The sequence below is a fragment of the Dromiciops gliroides genome, chromosome 1, assembly GCF_019393635.1.
Source record: "Dromiciops gliroides isolate mDroGli1 chromosome 1, mDroGli1.pri, whole genome shotgun sequence".
In the NCBI taxonomy this organism is placed as follows: Eukaryota; Metazoa; Chordata; class Mammalia; order Microbiotheria; family Microbiotheriidae; genus Dromiciops; species Dromiciops gliroides.
In genome coordinates this window covers 489,229,276-489,252,070 of record NC_057861.1, presented here as the reverse complement: position 1 = coordinate 489,252,070, position 22,795 = coordinate 489,229,276, and the positions used below count along the sequence as shown (strand labels likewise).

Below are 22,795 nucleotides of genomic sequence, written 5' to 3'. Positions count from 1 at the left end.
CGTCTTAACTCTTCTACTTACAAGCTCTCCTAGGTAGGCTATGTGAGTCACTTGCCCTCCATGTAAAATAGTCATAATAATACATATGCTGCCTATATTACAGGGATATTACAAGGATCCAAAGATAAGATATGGTTTAAATGCTCTGTGTTTTGTGCTAGGCCATAAAACTTAAGGTGCTTTATTAACTTGTTTTTGTTTTGTTTTTCATCTGAACCTGTTAAGAAATTTTAGCACTAGGGAATTCCTAGTGTGGGAAACTCTTTCCACGGATCCAAATTCCTAACTGCCAATTCTAGTCATACAGAGCTGTCCTGAAAGGGTATGGAACGTTAAATGATTTGTCCCAGATACAAAGCAGCAGAACCTTAACCCATGTCTTTCTCTAAACTTTCTCCTCTGTCCACACTGCCTCTAAATTGTTATTAATACTAATAATGAATAACCACCAGATGTCATTAAACATCTTGAGGAGCTACAAATAATAATGCTAAGCAAAAAAACTCAGCCTCAATCCTAGGGAGAACCTAGCATTGATACTTCCTTCATCCAAAAATAGTGTTCTTTTTCCTCAATCTACATTTTGTTTCCTTTCTCTAAGCCATTCCCCATCAGAGATAAAATATACTACCCTGATATCACAGAAGGCAAGGATTTTGTACAGGGGGAAAACCTGGAAATAAGCTTTTAAAATATCTAGATAAATTATACCAACTGATTTATCCTTATCCACATGCCTAATCTTAATCTACTATACTCCAACTCTATGAGAATAGTCAGAGATAATATCCTCCTACAAATACTACAATGCCTGTTTACCTGGCAGTTTATTTTAGCTTAAGTGTTTAGAAGTAGGCCAATATTATAAATTCTACCAGGACATCTAATGTCAGAGGGAGAGTGACCAACCTTTACTTCTTAGTTCCACCTCTACACTCCTTCTAGAGATAGGGTGTTGGCCTGGGAGTCAGAAAGATATGAGTTCAAGTCTTACCTCAGACTCTTACTAGCTATATGACACTAGGTAAATCAGTTAGCTTCTCTTAGCTTCAGTTTCCTCATGTAAAATGGGGGTAAGAGCACCCTCTTTGTATTGTTGGTGTGAGGATCAAATGAAGGAAAGAAAGTAAAGCACTATGCAAACCCTAATGTTCTATGTAAGTGATATTATTATTATGGATGTGAATCATCTTAGAAGGTATTTGCTAACATCTTAATGTCTTCCCCTGGCTCTTAATCCCTGTATGTGAGAAGTAGGATTATTCAATAAATAGTTCCTTCAATAAACTTCTTAGAATGTGAGTGAGGTCCTTGAGGGCAGGCATAGGGTTGTTTTTTTAAACCTTCCTTTGTATCCTCAATTTATGTATAGTACCTGTCAAATAGTAAAGACTTAGTATATGCTGTTGACTGGCTGTCTCTCTGATCATTTACCCCTGTTCCAGGACCGACAGAAGTTAAGCGATTTGCACACAGTCAATAAGTGTCTGGGGCCAGATGAATTCAGGACTTCTTCACTCTAGGTCATAGACTCCTAAATACTGATTATTCTGTTCAATAGATGGATTTTTCATTCAGAAGAGACCAAAAATTTCAGACCAGTAATAATACTATTTCCTAATAATTTCTAGAAGAAAAATACGGTTTAGTGAAGATACTTCCACACTGATAATGCTTCTAGTGTTTCTCTATTATAAATAGAGAATATTCTTGGTGTTTTTTACTATTTTTTTTAACAAGAGTCCATTATTTTGTTGAAGGCCTTTTCTTAACATATTTAATACTCTGTAGCCATTTTTGTTATTAATATCATCAATTATTTTTATCATTTTTCTAACATTGGACCATCCCAACAATCCTGGTATAAATCCAACCTGATCATAGTGAATAATTTAAGAAAATATATTGCTGTAGTTAAATTTTATTCAGTATCTTTGCTGTAAGAGTCATTAATGAGATTGGTCTATAGTTTTGTCTGCTTTAACTCTCCATGGCTTGGGGATCAGGACCATATTCGTTTCATCGAAGACTCCTTACTGTGCCTTTATTTTTGTGAAAACATTTTATTGTTCATATGGGTCAGTTGCTTATTGTTTATAGGAATTCCTTGTCTAAATGTTAGAATTCACTTGTAAGCTAATTTATAATAATTTTCAAGACAGTTTGCCTTTTGAACCCTGTCCAGCTATGTGTTGTTGTTTTTTAATTTTTCAATAGAAATGCTTAGAAGTTGTCAATTCAGTTAAAATTTCATTTTTCCCCCTGTAGCATTGTGGGATCATAGCTTTAAAGCTGAAAGGGGCCTTAGAGATCATCTAGTCCAGTCTTATCATTTTACAGATATAGAAACTGAAGCACAGAGAGGTTCAGTGATTTTTCCCATGGTTACTCTGGCTGTGTGTAGGACTGTGCTCAGCTTTCTAGGATAAACCTTTCGTAGGCAGAGTAGGCCTTTTTACTTTGTTTCTTGGCCTATTGGTGTGGCTCTAGAGTCAGAGTAATTCAGTCAAAATCCTGCATCTGCCACTTGCCACAGGATCTAGGGCAAGTTACTTACCCTCTTGGGACACAGGTATTTTTTCACCCCTGAAATGAAGGTTTTGAATCAAATATGTAACTTTTCCAGCATCTTCTTTTTTTTCTCATAGATTCATAGTCCTTTGTGATTCTGACTGGGGTTCCTCAGTATGTAATCTGTCTCTTCCTCTTTCTTGCAGCAGTTTTTCTTTGACCTGAGAACTCTAGAGTTGGCAGTCACCTTTTTGGGCATGTTAAATTTAGGGAATTTTGGGGGCGGCTAGGTGGCGCAGTGGATAAAGCACCCGGCCTGGATTCACGAGTTCCTGAGTTCAAATCCAGCCTCAGACACTTGACACTTACTGGCTGTGTGACCCTGGGCAAGTCACTTAACCCCCATTGCCCCGCAAAAAAAAAAAAAAGGTTGGGGGGCAGGAAACTAACCCCTAAGGGGAAGCTAGGTGGCACAGTGGGTAGAGCACCGGCCCTGGAGTCAGGAAGATCTGAGTTCAAATCCGGCCTCAGACACTTAACACTTACTAGCTGTGTAACCCTGGGCAAGCCACTTAGCCCCAATTGCCTCACTGAAAAAACACACACACACACACAAAAAAAAAATTTAGGGAATTTTGTGTGGATGCTGTCTAGTTTTGTTTCCCCCCAATTCCCATACTCCTAGGCAATTTTATATTTTCTTGAAATGAAATATCCCAGTTTTCCACGTCAGTTGTTTTTTGCTCATAGAAACCTTACATATTCTTCCGGTGTTGTTGTATTTTGACTTTGCTTGAATATTTCTTGTGTCATTAGGTTTTTGAATTGTTTCCTTCATTTTTTCTGTTAATTTTTTCTGTAGGATTTGTTTAGTTGTTTCACACTCAAGATTTCTATAAATAGCTTTAAATGTACTCATCTTCTTTCATTCCTCCCAATAGGCATTTTATAACCACTTTCAGAGCCCTTGTGACCAATCCATTCTCTTTTCTGGTGTACTAGTTTTAGCTGTTGCAAAATCATTTTCTCCTGGTGTTTTACCCTTGGGCCAGGAGCAGGACAAATCACCCTCACATCCTTTCCTTCCTGCTTAACACACTGCAGCTAGCTCTGACAGTAAAGAGGAATGACACCTGCTTGTCTTTGCCTTGCTTCTTTCTCCTCTGCTCTCTGGCATTGTTTACTGTCTGAATGAAACTTACAAGGCGCCTTTATTGACATGGGGCCAGCTGTCTCCAACACATGAATCAAGTTAGTCCTTAAACATTATGTTTCTAGTCCTTTGTCTAAGGATGGAGAATGAACACTAAATCATCCTTGCAGATACAATCCCCACAAGGAATGGAGAAAGGGAGCAAAGAGAGGTAGAAACAGGAGACATTTCATGTCTTGAATTTTTGTGCAGGCAAACAAGAAAATATGTTACGTTAAATAAAGGATTTTAATCTAATGTAGCTTCATCTGTTTGTCAACCTCAGTCTGAACAAACCATCTCACCTTTCAGTCTTGCTACAAATTATATAGGGACCTAATGGTAAAAATGTCTTAGAGTTATTTTATAATTGGGGGAACTCTTAGAGTTCATTAGTCCAGCCTCTTTATTTTATAAGCCAAGGAAACAGGCAGAGAAAGGGTGAGTGGATTGCTGAAGATCACACAACTAGTAATAATAATGAAATAATAATAGTTATTTACACATGTTAACATTTACAAAATATTTTCCATGTTATCTTATCTGAGCTCCCTCTTCCTGTGTGAGATGGATAACCAAGAGGTATTGTCACTATTTTACAGATGAGGAACCTGAGAGTGTGAGAGGTGAAGTAACTTCCTATGGTCACATAGTTAGCAAATATCAGAGGAGAGATTCAGGGCATTCAATAAAATATATAATCCCTAGTTGCCTTAGTAAACCTTTAGGTAGGCAGAGTTAAGGTAATACATTTATCTCTTGGATCCCTTTGGCCTCTTCCTTCCAACCCTTACAGGGATTGAATAGTACTTTCAATTTTGCCGTTGTGTATTTTCAGTTTTGAAATTTTAAAATCTTCAAAAAAAGATCCAGGTAAGAATATATGTACCTGAATAGAGCAGAAAGGATATAAACAAGCAGGAGAGTGTCAGGACAACATTTAAAAAAAAAAACATGTTGTACATAAGAGATTCATGGTTTCATATATAATCCACTTTCTTTTTTGTGTATGAACATTTTCATGTTTATTGATATTAGTTAAGTTTGTAGGGGAAAAAATTGGGGAGAAAAAAGAATATGTGTATCAAGAACTCTCCATTTTGGGAACTCCTTATATAGAAACTCTCCTTTACCCTTTTCCCAATTAGTATCAATTAATACCATTACTACTGTGAGAGTTGGAATAACGCCCCCTGCTGGGAGAAACATTGTGAGCTCTGACCTGAGGACCAGCCATGTGACGTTAGTGTCCAGAACTGACCTTTTCTGGGATTTCAAAGGTCAGCCCGGCATCCGGAAGTTACTTCTGTAGAACCACCTGTTGGACTTGTCAATCAGGGCTGCCAACCAATTAGCTTAGATCTGTGTGTGGGTGGACAGCCCTGTTTCCTGTTGGAGAAGAGGCTTCTGGGAAGAGGAAGGAAGCATTGGGGTCTTTTGGGTTCCTGACCTCAGTTTGGAGAGGTCGGATGATGGGGTCTCTTAGAAATAATTAGATCTATTACCTCTCTCTCTTCACCTACCTCTGATTGCTCTTTAATAGATTCTTTTTTTTTTTAGGGTCATGGAGGTTAAGTGACTTGCCCAGGGTCACACAGCTAGTAAGTGTCAAGTGTCTGAGGCCAGATTTGAACTCAGGGAGTCCTGAACCCAGGGCTGGTGCTTTATCCACTGCGCCACCTAGCCGCCCCCTCTTTAATAGATTCTTAAAAGTCTAAACTCTTGCTAAAGCTTCTAATTTGGGGCAACCACCCATTAGATTTTAGACATCATAGCTAGAATTTTAACCCCTTACACTACCCACTTGTGACACCTGTGATAAAACCTGGATAGTTCCCTGAAGCACATAGACATTAAGTAATTTACCCTGGATTAAACCCTCTAGTAAGTGTCAGAGATAGGATTTGAACCCGTCTTCTGACTACAAACTCAGCAGTCTACCAACTTATGTCTTTATGCTCATAATTCCATGGTCTTCACAATAGTTGGCAAGCAATTGAAATTTCGTATTGTATATTCCTTTTTTGTAACTTTTTTTTTTTTTTTTTTTTTTTTTTTTTAGTGAGGCAATTGGGGTTAAGTGACTTGCCCACGGTCACACAGCTAATACGTGTTAAGTGTCTGAGGTCGGATTTGAACTCAGGTACTCCTGACTCCAGGGCTGGTGCTCTATCCACTGCGCCACCTAGCTGCCCCTTTTGTAACTTTTTAATAGTATTTTAAGCAGAAAGGCTTATTATATTCTGTGTTAATTTGCTGTAATATTTAATCATTAGCAGTATTCCAGTTTGAGTCACATTTAACAGTGAGGAGACAGGGTCATAATAGAGGCAGAGAGGAGGCAGCTAGGTGGCACAGTGGATAAAGCACTGGCCCTGGATTCAGGAGGACCAGAGTTCAAATCAGGCCTCAGACACTTGACACACTTACTAGTTGTGTGACCCTGGGCAAGTTACTTAACCTTCATTGCCCTGCAAAAAAAACAAAAACAAAAAAATAATAGAGGCAGGGAGAGGGAGCTCACTGAAGCACTAGTGTCTTTGTTTTCTTCTTCTGAAAACCGACCAGAACAAGAGAAAATTAAAAGTTTTGGAGAACAGTGAGGGGGATATAGAAAGGAAGGAAGGTAAAAAGGTAGAGGAAGTAACTTTTAAAAGTACACACTTATTTTTTTGTTTGTTTTGTTTTTTGTTTTTTCGGTAAGGCAATTGGGGTTAAGTGACTTGCCCAGGGTCACACAGCTAGTAAGTGTTAAGTGTCTGAGGCTGGATTTGAACTCAGGTACTCCTGACTCCAGGGCTGGTGCTTTATCCACTGTGCCACCTAGCTGCCCCAAAAGTACACACTTATTAAAAGGCATACTTTTAGGCAGATACACAGAGAAATTGTTCTTCAAGTCTCTACTAAAGTGTCACTTTTTTTTTTTTTGGTGAGGCAATTGGGGTTAAGTGACTTGCCCAGGGTCACACAGCTAGCACGTGTCAAGGGTCTGAGGCCAGAGTTGAACTCAGGTCCTCCTAAATCCAGGGCCGGTGCTCTATCTACTGCGCCACCTAGATGCCCCTAAAGTGTCACTTTCTACAAGAAACCTTTACCAATTAACTTTAATGCTAATTCCTTCCCTCCGTTAATTATTCCCAATTTATCCTGTAAAGATCTTTTTTGTATGTAGCTATTTGCATGTTGTCTCCTCCATTAGATTGTAATCTCTTTGAGATCAGGGATTGTCTTATTTTTTTCTTTTCCCCATTGCTTAGGGTGGTGTCTGGCACATACTAGGCCTTTTATAAAAGCTAATTGACTGAATGTCCCCAAAGGAAAGCTGTCTTTATGAACTTCTTTATGTCCAGTGAATTTGTAACTGCAGTAATAGATACTAATAACCTTCCCCTTTAGGATAGATAATTTAAAATTGAGATTTACTGTCCCATTTTGAACAGTTTTGGTTCTGCTCATATATTTTGAATCTGAATGTAAAGAAAAGGGAGCAGAGTCGGTTTTGATTTCACAAGCTATTTTTAAAATAGTTTAACTCAAAATAACCACATGTTGGAATATGCCAAAGAGGAATAATTTATATAAAAATATTATTTAAAGAAGAAAAAATACTTGCTTTGATTAATGGGATTTGTTTTGTTTTGCTGTGGTATTTCTTGCTATTTGAGTAGACAAAAGTTTTACAGCCCTAAGTTTATTTTTATTTTTGAATTTTGAATTTAAACACCAAAAAATAGCATTTCCATATGTGATATGTATGTATACATATATGTGTCAGAATACAAGAAAAGAATTGCATATAAAATTGTTTCCATTTCACATGGCTTTCTTTAAAAAAAAATTTTTAATTAATCTGTTGTTTCCATTACCTCCACCCTACCCTACTCTCATTGAGCAAATTAAAAAAAAAAAAACAACCTGAAAAATAAAGCCATGAATATATAGCTGCCTAATCTGGCAAAACAAATTCCCACATTAGCCATGCCTAAAAATATATGTCTTTTTCCAAATTTTAAGTTCCTCTCTGGTCAAGGGGGAAAACAGTATCTTTCATCTTCTTCCATTTGGATTCTTGGATTAATATTGCAGTGATTGGTGTTCTAAAAGACTTTCAAAGTTGTTTTTATGTGTGATGTTAACAATTTTTGTATAAATTGTACTCCTAGTTTTGCTCACTTTGTTCATTAGTTCATAGAGGTCTTGGGCTATAGCGCTGTTTAATACTAGGTATTTTCTATAGGAATGAATTTTACTGTAAAAATTTTGTTCATGATCACATGACGTTATCCCTTACTTACTTGAAGAGGTGTCCCATTTCTTTTCCAAGACTAGCCTCTCACCCTACCCCTTTAGCAACTAGTCCTTGAATTATCTCTTTTCTTCACTAGCATCTCAATTTGTGTCTTACTGACTCTTTCCTTTTTTCCTACAAATGTGCATGCCTACCCATTTTAAAACAAAAACCACTCAAACCTTCACTTTGATTCTGTGGCCCTCTCCAGCTACCTATAATTGCTTTCATTGCTAAACTTCTTGAATACACATAATCACTACCTCTAATTAAAAACCCATTATTTTTTCCTTAAGATCCTGAAATTACTTTCATTCTTTTTATTCTACTGGAATAGAACATGGGTCTAATTACTAAATCCAGTACCATTTTTTTATGGTCTTTGAATTTTCTACCCACCTCTGCTTTTTTTTTTTTTTTTGGTGGCCTGGAATTAAAGTTAGATAACAGTATGGTCAGTACAGAATCACAGGATCTTGCCAGCTGAAGGCTTCCGACATTATCTGGTCCAACCTCTACCTCAACAAGAGTGACCTCTACAACATTTCTAACAAGTGATTATCTAGGATCTCTTTGAAGACTTTCAGTACCCACATTGGAAGCCCATTACACTTTAGACAGTTCTTAATTGTTAGCAAGTTTTTCCTTAATAAATCTGCTTCTGCATGTTCTGAACCATGCAATTCAATTCAACATGCACTTATTAAACAAACTCTCTACTTCTGCCCCCTTTTTTCATGCCTTCTATGTAACATTTGATATTAGTACCCTTTCCTCTACACTATCTCCTTTCTTGACTTCCATGGACTGTTTCTCTTCTTACCTCTTTCTTCATTCCACTATTTATTTTGCTGACTTCTTTCTTTCTGGAAATGTGATCATTCCCCATAATTCATACCTGGATACTTAATTCTTCCTTTATACTTACTTCCACAGAAAACCTATCCTCTCCTATGGTTTTAATTACCCTGGTGACTTTCAGGTCTGTATTTCCAGCCCTAATATCTCATCTTCATACTAATCCCATATTTTCATTTGTTGGGCATTTCTGTTTGGATGCTCTGCTCATTTCAAGTTCACAATATTCAGAACAAAAGTCATCATCTTGGGAGCATCTAGGTGGCACAGTGGACAAAGCACCAGCCCTGGATTCAGGAGGACCTGAGTTCAAATCCAGATTCAGACACTTGACACTTACTAGCTGTGTGACCCTGGGCAAGTCACTTAACCCTCATTGCCCCACAAAAAAAACCAACCAAACAAAAAAGTCATCATCTTATACCCAAAACTCCTCTGCCCTTCCCAACTTTCCTCTTTAGTTATGTTACCATTCTCACAGTCACCAATGCTAAAAAACTTAACTATCTTTGATTTTCCTAACCCCCATATATACAAGTCCTGTCAATTCTTTTTTCACAGTGTTTTTGGCATTTGTTCCTTCTTCATTCCCATCACTAGTAACCTAGTCCAGGTCTTCCTACATAATTTCTGAATTGGTAAAATGATTATAGACTATTACATTGTCCATCTGGTCTACTTGTCTGTAATTTTCACCCACTATAATCAAAGTAGTAACTAGCGTGGAGTAACAGGACTTTGTCTCAGGGCACCAATATCCAGAGACTTATCCCCTATTTATAGTGACCTCCATCCCTGCATCCTTCTTCACAGCCTTCTGCTCACAGTGCTACAGAGAGGCACAGCAGCCACCTTCACCCTCAATCCTATCACCATTATACCTCTCTCCTGGGACCATCTTTCCCCTGAATCTCCATGATTGCAAGGGTTCAATTCTTTGAGGGATGGGTTGTCACTTTACAGAGGACACTGTACCCCTAATGGAACTGTCCTCTGGGTCACCACTAATTTAACTCCTTACTACCACCACAGCCTCCTCTGAATTTGCACACTGTTGCACCTAATTATGGCATTGGCTCTAATCTTCCTTTTAAAAAGTCACTTTTATCATATTACTTTCCTACTTTGAAAAATATTAAATGACACTGTTAGTTTGAAGCCAGGCTCTTTAGCATGGAGATGCAAGGTCTTCTACAATATATCCTTTCTTTACTTAGCCAATGTTACTTCTCTTTACCCTTCAAGCAAAGGATACAGTCAGGCTGGCCTTACTTATTCCTACTTCTGTATCTATTTCAATGCATTTGTCTATTCCCCTACTTCAAATACCTTTCTCCCTAACTGAATCCTGTATATCAAGACCCAGCTTAAATTCTACCTTTACTAGTGTTGAATTATAATAACTAAAGTTCTGTTAGACAGCATTTCTGAAAAGGAAGCCATAATCTCATTTCTAAACCATTTGGCTATACTTGTCTATTTAATGGTAAAGTTCATCCCATTCTCATTCACAGTTGCTAAACTGTATTTCCCTTCATCCTATTTTCTTATACTTATCCTTCTCTATTTTTCCATGCCCTTCTTTAAGAATCTCTTTTGCTTCTGATTATTGATTCCCCTTAATCTACCCTCCTTGTTCCCCACTTTTTCCTTAATCCCTTTCCTTCTTATTTTCTTCTTAAGTCAGATGTTTTTCTATACTCAACTGTGTGTATATTAATTCTTCTCTCCTTTAATCAGTTCAGATTAGAGGATGGTGCAACTACATATACTCCCTCACTCCTGCTATCCCTTCCTTATATAAATACCTCTTTGTGCACCCCATTTATAAGATATGGTTCCTAGTAATAATAAAGTTCTGAGGGTTTACATGTATCTCCCCTTATAAGAATATAAACAGTTTAAACTTGTTTAGTCCTTTATAATTTCTCATTCATGTTTACCTTTTTAATGTTTCTCTTGACTCTTGTGTTTGTCACTTTTTTTAATCAGCTCTGGTCTTTCCTCCAGGAATGCTTGGAAGTCCTCTATATCATTAAAGGTCTGGTTTTTTTCCCATCGGATTATAGTTAGTTTTGCTGGGTAGATTACTCTTGGTCCTTTGCCTTCTAGTATGCCATATTCTAAGCTCTCTACTCTTTGTGGTGATGGCTGCCAAATCTTATGTGATCCTGATTGTAGATCCTTGCTACTTGAATTCTTTCATACTGACTGCTTAACTGCTTAGAGTATTTTTTCCTTGACCTTGGAGCTCTGAATTTTGGATTTAAGATTACTGGGATTTTTCATTTTGGGGATTCTTTCAGAAGGTGACTGGAAGATTCTTTCAATTTTTACTTTGCACTCTGGTTCTAAGATAGCAGAACAATTTTCTTTTGCGATTGCTTGAAATAATGGTAGTTAGCCCCTTTGTTTATGGCTTTCAGGTGGTCTAATGATTCTTAAGTTATTTCTCCTAGATCTGTTTTCCAAGTCAGTTGTTTTTCCTGTGAGAATTTCACATTTTCTTCTATTTTTTTCAATATTTTGACTTGTTTTATTATTTCTTGGTATCTTGTGGAGTTATTAGCCTCAATTTGGCCAGTTCTTATTTTCAAGGAGTTATTTTCTTCACTGAAGTTTTGTACTTCTCTTTAAACTGTTCTCTTTTTGTATCTTCCTTCCCTAACTCTTCTTTTTTCCCCATTGTTTCCTATACTGCTCTCATTTGGTTTTTTAAATAATTTCTAACTCCTTTTAAATCTTCTGGGAATTCTTCTTGGACTTGTGTCCCAGCCACATTTATCTTAGAGGCTTTGCTTGTAGGGTTTTTGTTGTTTGTTTGGGTTTTTTGTCATTATCTTCTGTGTTTGTGTCATGAGCTTCCCTGTTGCCATAGTAGCCCTTTGTGGTTGGATTCTTTTTTTTGTTTGCTCACTCACCAGCTGGCTTCTTATCTTTAGACTTCTTATCTTTAGACTTTATGTTAGTGCTGGGCTCTGCACACTTATTGGGTTTGGCAAGAGGGGGTAGGGAGAAATGTCTGGCTTGAACTTTTATTTTCTTATGACCCTTGCTTCTTTCACCGCTCTGGCTGAGAGCCTGAAAGTTTGCAGTGATCCCAAAGTAGTGTAATTTGGGGAGAAGTCTGTTCATTGCCCTCTTTGTCTGAGTACCAATAAGTTCCTGATCCAAGTTTGAGTCCATTGGCTTGCTTCTAGTTGGAAGTTTCAGCCAACTGCCACTTGCTGGGAGGCTCTATGGATTCAGAGTAACAGAACTGCTGGCTCCTCTTTGGCCTGGGATATTGTGCTCTGCTCCTGGGATCAGAGACACATGGCTACTATGTGCTATGTGTTTAATATTCATATATTCCTCAAGGACATTTTTCTCTGCCCTGGATCCATGTGATCCATGGGTGCTACCAGATAGCACTCATTCCTGCACCTAGTACTTATTCAGGGATCCCTGGGTTCTCTTTCTGGTGCCCTACCTTGGCCCTTTCTGAGTCCCTGGGTACTAGAATGTTCCCTTATGGGACTGTGGCCAGAGCCACATGTTCCTGGTCAAACTACCTGCCCATTTCTCTCTTTCTGTCTTCCTAAGCTGCCCTGGATGGGAGAGGGAAAAGCCTCACTGTGACTTCTTCTTGTCTTTCCTAATCAAAATTCAGTCTGGTACACTCTACATCTTTGTTGAGGAGGTGTGGGAAGGGGAAAGCCAGGCTCTAATGCTTTCAATCACTTAACCATTTCAGTATTTCTCCATCTATAATCTCTTGAAGAGAAGTAGCCTTTAAATTTTTTGAGTTAGGTTTAGGGGGTATGAGCCATGCTGCCAACTAAAGGTACCATTTCAAGGTGAAGGTGATTTCCAGATTGCATGTGTATCTATATATATATTTTTTGTATCTATATATTTTTAAAGAATATTTTTTATTTTTTCTCAATTTCACGTAAAAACAATTTGTTTTTTATAATCTTTGAATTCCAAATTCCCTCCCTCTCCTTTTTCTTTAATAAGGCAAGTACTTTGATATGGATTATACATGTGCAGTCATGCAAAACATATTTCCATATTAGCTATGTTACAAAAGAAAACACAGAGCAAAGAAAAGAAAAGAAAAGAAAAGAAGAAAAATAAAATTTAAAAGTGTGTTTCAATCTGCATTAAGATTCCATCAGTTCTTTCTCTGAAAGTGGATTTTTCATCATAAAACTTTCAGAATTGTCTTGGATCATTGTATTGCTGAGAATAGCTAAGTCATTCATAGTTGATCATCAGACAATTTCATTGCTACTCTGTACTGTTCTCCTTGTTCTGCTCACTTCATTTTTCATCGATTCATATAAGTCTTTTGGGGTTTTTTCTGGGAGCATCCTGCTCATTGTTTCTTTTTTTTTTTTTTTTTTTTTGGTGAGGCAATTGGGGTTAAGTGACTTGCCTAGGGTCACACAGCTAGTAAGTGTTAAGTATTTGACATCAGACTTGAACTCAGGTCCTCCTGAATCCAGGGTCGGTGCTTTATCCACTGTACCACTTAGCTGCCCCTTACTCATTGTTTCTTAAAGTACAATAGTATTCCATCTCAATCATATACCACAACTTATTCAGCCATTCCCCAATTGACAGGTATCCCTGTGATTTCCAATTCTTTGCCACCACAAAGAGAGTGGCTATAAAAATTTTAAAACATGTAGGGGGGCAGGTAGGTGGCACAGTGGATAGAGCACTGGCTGTGGAATCAGGAGGATCTGAGTTCAAATCCGGCCTCAGACACTTAACACTTACTAGCTGTGTGACCCTGGGCAAGTCACTTAACCCCAATTGCTTCACCAAAACAACAACAACAACAACAACAAAAAAAAACCATGTAGATGTAGGGGTTTATTTCTTTTTTCCCTAATCATCTTGGGAAGCAATTCTATTTTAAAACATGTAGGGAATAATTTCCTTTTCCCCTATTCATCTTGGGAAACAATTCTAAGAGTGGTATTGATGGGTCAAAGGGTATAGTCGATTTAACAACTCTTTGGTCATAATTCCAGATTGCTCTAAAAAATGGTTGGATCAGCTCACAGATCCACCAACAATGAATTAAGGTCCCAATTTTTCTGTATCTCCTCCAACATTTGTCACTTTCCCCTTCTATCATTTTAGCCAGCCTGGTAGATGTAAAATGATATCTCAAGGTTGTTTTAATTTGCATTTCTCTAATCAGTAGAGATTTAGAGTATTTTTTCATATATCTATAAATTGTTTTGATTTCTTCATCAGGAAACTGCCTGTTCATATTCTTTGACCTTTTATCAATTGGGGAATGACTCACATTCTTATAGATTTGAGATATGATATCTTTATGTGAGGAACTGTCTATAAATTTTTTTCCCTGTTTTCTGGTCCTGCTTTAAATTTAGGTTTATCTCTATCTTAACCCTTGGGCTCTTTATGTTTGAGGCAAATTCAGGTTACTGGCAACATTTGAGTAAAGAAGTGAGCAGAGTACTGGATGATGTCTATAAATGTATAGAGTAGTATGTTGTCTATAAAAGGCACCAAAAAGGTAAGTTGGAAAAGCAACAGTCAGTTTCTTGGAACTTCCTCCATCTTTGCAAAAATGGGTAAAAATGGTGGCTTTAGACTAAATTTAATATTCAGAGGTGCTTGTAAGAGTTGATAATCTTGTCACAACTCAGTCTCACTCCTTTTTTTCTTCTTCTCCTGTAGCCCCTGTGACAGTGATTCTTTACTGCTTTGCTCATTAAGTCCTGGATGGGGCTAGGGAAATTAACTCTATTATCACTGCTGCAGCTGCTACACAGCTCTTGAGCTTCTTCCCTTTTCCCTTCTCTAGCTCTCATTTCTACTCTCTAGCTCAAAGACTATAATAATCCCCAAACCCTCTCAAGGCTGAGAGAGGGAAATGCTTATCCTTCTGAACTAGAAATCCTAAGATGTCAGTTAGGTCTCCAATTCTTATGACACTACTTTAGTCATTTTGGTTATGGTATTTTTTTTTACTTCTTGTTAACAGTATTTAATGGAATGCTTCATTGTTTTAAATTGTTTTAGCTTCAAAGGAGTTTGCTGGAGATATGTTAAGAGCTCACAATGACTACAGACGGAAGCATGGCTGCCCCCCGATAAAACTGGACAATAAATTGAACCATGAAGCACAACAGTGAGTCAGTTTTTAACACTTAGAGATTTTTAAATATTTGTTCCGCCTTTTTGAAAGAACTTAGCACCTAAGGATCCTGTGTGATTGTTGTCTGAGATTTGTCATAACATTTCCTGTTATAGTGCTCTTTTCTTAGTGTCATTTTAACATTAAGGAGGAAGTTTGCTTTTTAAATAAATTGAATTTTGTGACAATACATTTTCAAGGTTTAGATGTAAGCAAGGTGGGCATTTGGAAGTTTTTTTTAAGGTTCATTCATTTCTGCTTATAATTTTAGTAAATGCTGTGAGTTTCTTTGCTAGGTATGCAGATGCACTGGCTACTACAAAGGTTCTCAAACATAGCTCAGAATCCAGTAGGGGAAATTGTGGAGAAAATCTAGCATGGGCTTCCTATGATCAACCAGGTATGTTTGTTGGTTCTTTCATACTCTCTTGACGGAATTATTAGATTCTAAATTCCTATCTCTGAAATTTACCTACTTCATTTTTTGTGGGCTGTATATATTTATAAATCTGATCTGGTTTTTTTCCCCCTAAAAGTTGATTTACACCTGAGTTTTGTTTTTGTTTTTTCATACATGCCCTCCTGGACTGAATTATATCTCACCTACTCTATTTTTAATCTATTTGTACACACTTGGAACCACAATCCAGCTCCTCATATAAAAATACAAACCTTTTCTCTCCCCCCTCCCATCTGATTTATCTCGTCTACTTCCTCCACCTACCTCTTCCATTTCTATTCCCAAACCCTATGCTTTAAATTGCATCCCCAAGGCTTGTTCTTGGCATAGCCCTGTTACCCATTCTTGTATTTGTTAACCAAACTGAGAGCAGCACATGAAAAGCATTTACCACGTAAAAGTGTTATTTGGACTTACCTACCTGCTCTTGTAGAATTGAATTACAACTACTCAGAATAATATTGAGTACTATTAAATATTTTGAAAACTGCAATATTTTAATCAGAAGTTCCCTCATTAAGGAAAAGAAGCCTTTTTCCTCTTTCAGTCACCAAAGTCAGAGAGATTTGAAATCAAAAAGTTATTTTAGGGCCTCTAATTATACTCTTAATAAGATAGCATGTTTATTGGGCTTATTGAGTTTTATTTTGTTTTAAAGCTTATTTCCTCTTTTTGAGAGGCACTTTCTATTGATTTTGGGGAGGAAGATATTTTGTTGTTAAATTGGTTTGCATGCTTTTATATGTGTGAGTATATGCATATATATATATATGTTTTGTATACACATATATATATATGCAAACATACATACATATATAAATATTTATGTAGCCCAGGTTTCTCTGGGCATATCCAGTTCTGGCTTGGAGTACCCCTACTGAACCTTTTGAGAATGCCTAGTTGGCCTAACACGTAGCCTACATTGTACCCTACCAGGTGAGTGGGGGATATATTGCTGCCTTTGATTGTCCACTTGAGTCTTTAAAACTGGAGTAACTGAACATTTCACATGCTTTCTGCCATCTTTGAACTGCCCTTTTTGGACCCTATCTGCTTCATCCAGCACTGAAGCTATGAACTGAGGTGGTGAGAGAGGAAGGAAAATCTTTCCCCTGCTTTCTCCCTATTACTCCTGGCTTAAAGAAATGGGCCTGGAAGTGTGTATTTCTGTTCTGTGTTGTTTTCCCTCAGTTTCAGGTACTGGAGGTGATCTCCACCACAGACCTGGGAGTTTGAACCATGGTGACCTTGATACCTAGAGCCAGGATTGCAGACAGGATGGTGTAGGGGCAGCTAGATGGCGCAGTGGATAGAGCACTGGCCCTGGATTCAGGAGGACCTGAGTTCAAATCCGGCCTCAGACACTTAACACTTACTAGCTGTGTGACCCTGGGCAAGTCACTTAACCCCCATTGCCACTCAAAAAAAAAAAAATTCAGACAGGATGGTGTAAGCAGCCATCTTGGCATAGAAACCCTGAGAAGCCAGGGTACCTGAGACTTGATCCTGAGGGGGATTTTGGACTTGGAACTGGGACTGTTCTCTGTGGGAAGAGAGCTAAGCTAGGAACCTAATCCTCCTTCCCCTTCACACCACCTGCACCACCTTTACACTACTTGTACACCTTAGTCTTGGGACCTCCACTCTAACCTAGAACTCTTGAGGCCCTTGAGCAGCATGGAACTCCTGAAAGGGGTGGGAAAAGGAGCTTCTGGAAACATCTGGCCACCTGGAGAAATCCCTCAAATCAGGCCCTAGGAAGGAAGTGAATCCAGTGGGAATGAGAAATATCTGCCACATTTGTAAAAGTTAACCAGGAGTTACTGCTACCCCTGCATTCTGCTTTATTAAAAAAAAAAGTAGTAATTCATACAGCATGTAATAGTTTACAAAGCACTTTAGAACAGGGCTTACTTTTTATTTTGTTTTATTGTTTCTAGGTATCTCATGGAGTTATTAGTTTCTATTGGTTCCATTGTAACAGGGCTTACTTTTTAAAGTTTTTTTTCTCAAATACATTAAAAAAATTTTTTTTATCATTTGTGTTTTAAAATTTTGAGTTCCAATTCTCTCCCTCTCCTTTCCTCTCCTAACTCATGCAAAACATATTTCCATATTAGCCATGTTGCAAAATAAAACAGAGACCAGAAGGGGAAAAAAAAGAAAAAGAAAGTAAAAAAGATGTATGCCACAGTCTTCATTCAGACTCCATCAGTTCTTTCCCTGGAGGTGGATAGCATTTTTCATCATAAATCCTTCAGAATTGTCTTGGATCATTGTATTGCTGAGAATAGCTAATTCATTCATAGTTAATTATTATACAAATTTCCTGTTACTACACTGTGTAGTGTTCTCCTGGTTCTGCTCACTTCACTTTGCATCAGTTCATAGAAGTTTTTCCAGGTTTTTCTGAGAGCATTCTGCTCATTTCTTATAGTACAGTAATATTCCTGCACAATCATATGCCCCAGCTTATTTAGCCATTCCCCAATTGATTGGCATCCCTTCAACTTCCAGTCTTTGCCACCACAAAAAAAAAAAAAAGGTGCTAGAAATATTTTTGTACATATAGGTACTTTCCCTTTTCTTATGGGATACAGACCTAGTAGTGATATTGCTGGGTCAAAGGGTAGGCACAGTTTTATAGCCCTTTGGGCATAGAGTTGTAAATTGTTATACAAAATGGTTAGGTCAGTTCACAACTCCACCAAGAGCTCACTAGTGCTCTTATTTTTCCATATCCCCTACAACATTTGCCATTTTCCTTTTCTGTCATATTAGCCAATCTGATAGGTATGAAGTGGTACCTCAGAATTATTTTAATTTGCATTTCTCTAATCAGTAGAGATTTAGAGCATTTTTTAATTTAATTTTTTTTTTTTTTTGGTGAGGGGTTAAGTGACTTGCCCAGGGTTACACAGCTAGTAAGTGTCAAGTGTCTGAAGTTGGATTTGAACTCAGGTCCTCCTGAATCCAGGGCCAGTGCTCTATCCACTGCACCACCTAGCTGCCCCAATTTAGAGCATTTTTTTTATGATTATTAGTAGCTTTGATGTTGTCTTCTGAAACTGCCTGGAAAAGAGGTTCTTAAAATTTTTGTGTCAGAGATCACTTTGGCAATCTGTTAAAAACTATATACCTCTTCTCAGAAAAAAAAAATGTTTTTAAATAATTGTAGGAAATGCTATATCTCATTTAGAGGTAAATGAAAATAAAGATGTAATTTTTTTCTCATCCAAGTTCATGGGCTCCCTGAAATTATATTCATGGACCCCAGGTAGAGAACCCCTGCTTTAAACTTTAAAACACTTTCTGTGGTTTGCTCAGTGGTCTCTCCAGGCCTAGAGAGCTTTCAGTAGACATTCCTTAAGTTATAAGCATTGGACTTCAAGCTATTCCATGACATGCATATAGCTATTCGCATTCTAGGGGCTCATGGATGCACTACTTACCTTCCTGATAACCCACTGCCCTTGCCCTTTCACTTTATTTTTCCTCAGGCAAATCTGTATTCCCAAGAATTATCTTTAACCCTCTTCTATTTTGACATTTTTGCCTATTCTCAGTAAATTATTTTTCTTCCTCTCTCCTTCCCTTTTTTTATTCCACTTGTGGGTTTAAGAGGCATCCATAATGGTTGATTAAGAGCAATACTGGCATTATATTCATGTCAAAGAAAATGAAATCATATTTTGAAGTAAAATTAGACATCGTTAGTGTAAAATGGTGGAAGTTTGGAGGTGTTTGGTTTAAGAAGAAAACTGGCTATTCCCTCTCTTTGACTCCCACTCTCGAGGGGATAGAGCTACCAGCAACTCCATTCCAGGGAGGAAGAGTTTCCTTGAAACAGATGGAACAATGACCTCCCTTAGAGCAGCTCTGGGAGAAAGCTTTTTCTTAGCAAGCCTCTGTCCCCTGTACACTGCTCATTCATGTATGTTATTACAGACAGATTCACATGACTTATTTCCCTGCTTTGGGGGCAGTTATATTGCTACTTGTCAGTCAAGTCTTTTTGGCTCATTTCTAACCTACAGTTGGGAAACTCCAACAATTTTAAAAGAGAGTTTCCTCTCTATGTAGCCAAATGTAACTTGCCCTTGAGCAAACAGAATACATCAAGATCAACAATGCATTGTGTTACTTTTGGTTTTATCGTAATACCAATTTCTAGATATGAGGGGAGGGGAAGAGAATAAGCATTTATATAGAGCCTACTAAGTGTCAGGCACTTAGTATAAGTATTTTTTACAAATATTATCTAATTTGATGGCCACAGCCTGAAAGGTAGGTGCTATTATTAATCTCCATTCTACAGTTCAGGAAACTGAGGTAAATAGAGATTAAGTGACTTGCCTAGGGCTACATAGCTCATAAGTGTCTGAGGCCAGATTTGAACTCAAGTCTTTGTAACTCCAGGCCCAGCACTACATGCAATGTGTCACTGGCTGCCAGACTAGGTAAAAGATAATATAATTTATAAACTTTAGAGAAACAGATAACCTTTCAAACAAATATACACTCTCCCTGAAAGGAAGGGGAATTTAACCATTTGTAGTTCCCAGCTACTGCCTTTTCTTGGGTGGCTGTAGGGAGTCCCGGATGTCACACCTGATGGTGGCATTGGTAGCAGAGTTAGCAGCAGTCACAGTGGCAGTGCTCAGTTCAGGAACTCCTCCTGTCTCCCCATCAAGATGAGGAAGAGCTGATGACCGCTCAGCTTCTAGTAACCCCTATGGTTGAGCCACTTGGGTATAGAGTGGGTAGCAGGGGAGCCAGCCAGTGGCAGCCTCCTGGACTCCACAGTCTGTTATTGCTCCAGTCTCTTTCCTTCATTGTGGTAGGAGAATATTCTCAGTCCCCTTGACCACCTCTCAGCTCTCTTGCATATCCTTATTTCTTCTTGGGAGCTTTTAGCTACTTCCTCCAAAATGGATGGAAGAAGAGGCTTCCTTTTCATGATAAAGTCTCACAGAGATGGATGGGGTGTTCAAGCACTGCTAGTACCTGGGGCGGGAGGGCTTGCTGAGGCCTTTTCAGAGATGTTCATCCACCTGTAGTGTCTACTTGGCATTCTCACCTGTGGCTCTAAGAAGCTGTAGTACGCAACAGCCACGCTATAGTAAAACATTTCAGCAGACAAGCTAAACCTGGTTGAGGATAACCAATGAGCCTCAAACCAGTTGATGAGTTAGTAGGTGTCTACCCTAAGCACGTGAAGACTTCCCACAGCAAAATGGGCAGATGAAAACAACTTGTTCCAACATCCATAAAGGCGGCTGAAGCAAGTGCTATGGAGTGCTTAGAGGTTGGTCAGGCATCGAAGATGCCAAGGTCATCCTGGGCCATTGTCAGTTGCCCTGACTTTTGTCTTGCCACTAAACTTTGATGACTCTGGAAGAAAGTGAGGCTGATGACTTGTGCAACTCTGCCTCACTTAAACCCAATTCATGTGAGTCGAGATATCACCCCATGATGTTATTGGTCACCTTTGAAAATGAAGGACAAACAACAATCTCACAGTCACCTTTGAAAATGAAGGACAGACAACAATCTCACAGTCACCGTTGAAAATGAAGGACAGGGGCAGCTAGATGGCGCAGTGGATAGAGCACCGGCCCTGGAGTCAGGAGTACCTGAGTTCAAATCCGGCCTCAGACACTTAACACTTAACTAGCTGTGTGACCCTCAGCAAGTCACTTAACCCCAATTGCCTCACTAAAAAAAAAAAAAAAGAAAGAAAATGAAGGACAGACAACAATCTCACAGTCACCTTTGAAAATGAAGGACAGGGGGCAGCTAAATGGTGCAGTGTAAAAAGCACTGGCCCTGGATTCAGGAGTACCTGAGTTCAAATCTGACCTCAGACACTTGACACTTACTAGCTGTGTGACCCTGGGCAAGTCACTTAACCCCCATTGCCCCACAAAAACAAAAACAAAAAAAACAAAAAAAGAAAATGAAGGACAGACAACAATCTCACAGTCACCTTTGAAAATGAAGGACAGGGGCAGCTAGGTGGCACAGTGGATAGAACACCAGCCCTGGATTCAGGAGTACCTCAGTTAAAATCCGGCCTCAGACACTTAACACTTACTAGCTGTGTCACCCTGGGCAAGTCACTTAACCCTAATTGCCTCACTAAAAAAAAAAAAAGAAAGAAAGAAAATGAAGGACAAACAACAATCTCACAGCCCCATGGCTCTCAGGACCTCAGATGGACAGACATTGGGTACTTCTTATCCCTTGATCAGAAATTTTGCCCTTCCTTACAAAATCAGCCATACTACAAGTGGCACCTGGAATTACCCATGACAATATCAAAATAAAGACCCACTCCTAAGAAAACCAGCATCCCAGATGGGACCTCAGAATACAATTCACAGGAAATATACATCAATAGTACATGTAATAGACATAGGACTATTCACACTTCAGTGACTAAAGGTCTCATTTACATGGAGGACAGGTATATACATATGTCACAGCAGTGCATGCTTATACAAAGAACACAAGCATAATAGCAAAACAAAAGTAAAACAATATTAATATCAGTAGGACTATAAAGTAATGGCATATGTAAAAACAGCAGTGTTTATACCAATAACAAGTAAAATTATGAATAGTTAAATTAATGTATTCACAATATATGCATGATGTAACAAAGCAAATAGCATGAACAAGGAAATAAAACAGAAGTATATTCAAAACATGCAATAATTAGAATGTAGATTAACAGACATGTATTTGCATATAAGGGACACATTTCAGAGGAAAGCATCAAAAATGTCACCTGACTGCTTGTTTTACAATTTCCCCCGTAATATAATTATTAGTCTGGCCACTGATAAAAGGGACATAGTTCTCTGACCTATCATTTGTTGGTCTTTCCACCTCTGCATGAACTAGTTGTGGAGGACTCAGACTAGCTGTCAATGCTACTACACTGCTACGTGGCTTTCCTCTAGGAGTCCTTTTAGCTGCAGTTCTAGACGGAAAAGGTGGTGGCTCTGGGTTCTGTTCTGTCCCCTTATTTGAACTAGTAGTTGAGTGACAGTACACCAATTGTTTTTTACTTGAAATGTCTGTTTCTGAGCTATTGTTTGGATCAAACATCCTGCTCAGCTGACAATTTTTTTTTCCTACCTAGAGTTCAGTGGGGTTAAATGTCCATCGGTCTCTATCTGCTCATAAGGGAGTTTAACCAACTCACCTAAAGGCAATAAGTGGTCACAGTGAATTGTAAATTGTCTATACATGACCCTATCAGTGACCCCTACTGTGTGGCACAGTGGATAGAGTCCTGGGCCTGAAGTCAGA

At 38.4% G+C, this 22,795-nt stretch overlaps 1 protein-coding gene across 1 annotated transcript in view; it reads left to right on the top strand.

The window, feature by feature from the left end:
* GLIPR2 (GLI pathogenesis related 2) overlaps positions 1-22,795 on the top strand; it is a 60,842-nt gene that overhangs the window by 2,857 nt on the left and 35,190 nt on the right. The window contains exons 2-3 of the mRNA XM_043979195.1: positions 14,901-15,009; positions 15,312-15,415. Of these exons, the coding sequence (XP_043835130.1) occupies positions 14,901-15,009; positions 15,312-15,415 (213 nt within the window). The remainder of the gene's footprint in view (positions 1-14,900; positions 15,010-15,311; positions 15,416-22,795) is intronic.